This window comes from Ictidomys tridecemlineatus, chromosome 15 (assembly GCF_052094955.1).
Source record: "Ictidomys tridecemlineatus isolate mIctTri1 chromosome 15, mIctTri1.hap1, whole genome shotgun sequence".
NCBI classification, from domain to species: Eukaryota; Metazoa; Chordata; class Mammalia; order Rodentia; family Sciuridae; genus Ictidomys; species Ictidomys tridecemlineatus.
The window spans coordinates 4,806,026-4,807,589 of NC_135491.1; the positions used below are offsets into that span (position 1 = coordinate 4,806,026).

A 1,564-nucleotide genomic window follows, 5' to 3' on the forward strand; every position below is an offset into this window, starting at 1 on the left:
TATGTAGATAAATGAAAAATAAGTGTCACTTGTAAATAAAGAAAATAAAATAATGAAAGCAGATTTATGCTGAAGAATTTGGCCGTGGTTGTAATTGGTATATGGAGCCCGAAATTTATATTTGTTACATCTACTCTTCCCAAAATATTCCTGGGTGGACAATAAAGCCAAATATAAGTAGTGTACATGTGCACTTACTCAGGTACACATAAACACACAAATGCACACACTGTAATAAAAAACCACATGTGTGTTGATTGTCATTCGTAGAGATATGACTATCACTATAATTTTAATTTGGGAGTACAAATGAAGAAATATAAGAATTGCGCAAAGCCTACAATTTAGATGTTCCTCCTGACATTGGGTATTTTCCTATTCCTTATTCCAGAGAGACTGAGCCTGGATGCACTGGAGTTCCTGCTCATGAGCAGAAAGGGGCTGAGAGCTGGGAAACTCCCAGCAACTACTGCAGCCATCTTTACCAATAGCCAATGGGGATTATAAATAACAATCACACAAACCTGAAAGATGCAGGAAAGCATGTAAAAAGACACAAAAGTGCTCACCAGGAGGAGGATGTTTTTGGTGGCTCTGGACTCAGGGGAGGACCTGGGGGAGCTGTTCTTATGAACATACTTCATTCTCTGCTTGTGCCTGTGCAGAATGAGCACCATGGAGCTGCTGGCCCAGAGCATGAGCCCCACACACAGGACATCAGGGAATGTTAGCAAGGCTGCATGCAGTGAGTATATGGTTCTGTGATGTTGAACAGCAGAACAGTATTCAAAATCTTTCATGCTTGTTATATTATTTTTGCTCCTTTTTCCAGTCATATGTGAAATAATTATAATATTTACAAGCAGGTACAGAATCCAGCTCAGGTATATGAAGAAACCAATGTATTTTGGAGCTTTCACTTTAAGCTCTGAACAACTGGAATTCTCAGGACTAATCTTCATGGCCTGGAAGACACTCAGGAGGCAGGTGCTGCCAATGGACACACCCCTGCCCACCCTGTGAAGATAGAAGAGCAGCTTGCATCCAAAATCACTGAGGAAATCTTTCACTCCAAAAGCTGCCATTGTCTGAGGAACTCCTCTACACAGGAGGGCTAACAAGTTGGCCACAATCAAGTGCTGAAGAATCAAGTCTGTCTTTCTTACCGTGAACCCCATGAGGTAATGGACCAGGTAATGGAGGAGAAGAGAGGAATTGCCCAGAGCTCCAACCACAGTCTGTGACAAGAAGATGATGCCTACAGCCACATCACTGGCTGCCATTCTGCCATTCACTGCTGTCCCAGCCAGAGAGTCCTGCATGGGAACAGGAGGCCTGGACTGCACATATCCTGTCAACCAAAATCCAATATTGCCCACACTCCAGAGTTACCACTCTGAAAACTTACCTAAGGATTTATTTTCACTAGCAGGTTTTGATGACGTTCATGACTATTTGAGGCAGGAAGTGTGTATAAATCCCTGTTGTCAAGGCAGCACATTGTGATTCCTGAATCTTCATGACATTACTCAGGGGCTGAGATGACCGGGAGAATGTGTGCACA

General features: G+C 42.8%; 1 protein-coding gene across 1 annotated transcript; it reads right to left on the reverse strand.

Moving 5' to 3' along the window:
• Positions 1-344: 344 nt before the first annotated feature.
• On the reverse strand, positions 345-1,283 carry LOC101977731 (vomeronasal type-1 receptor 4). The gene has a single exon (XM_005342911.5). The coding sequence runs from the start codon at positions 1,281-1,283 to the stop codon at positions 345-347; it is 939 nt and encodes a 312-aa protein (XP_005342968.3).
• Positions 1,284-1,564: the final 281 nt, after the last annotated feature.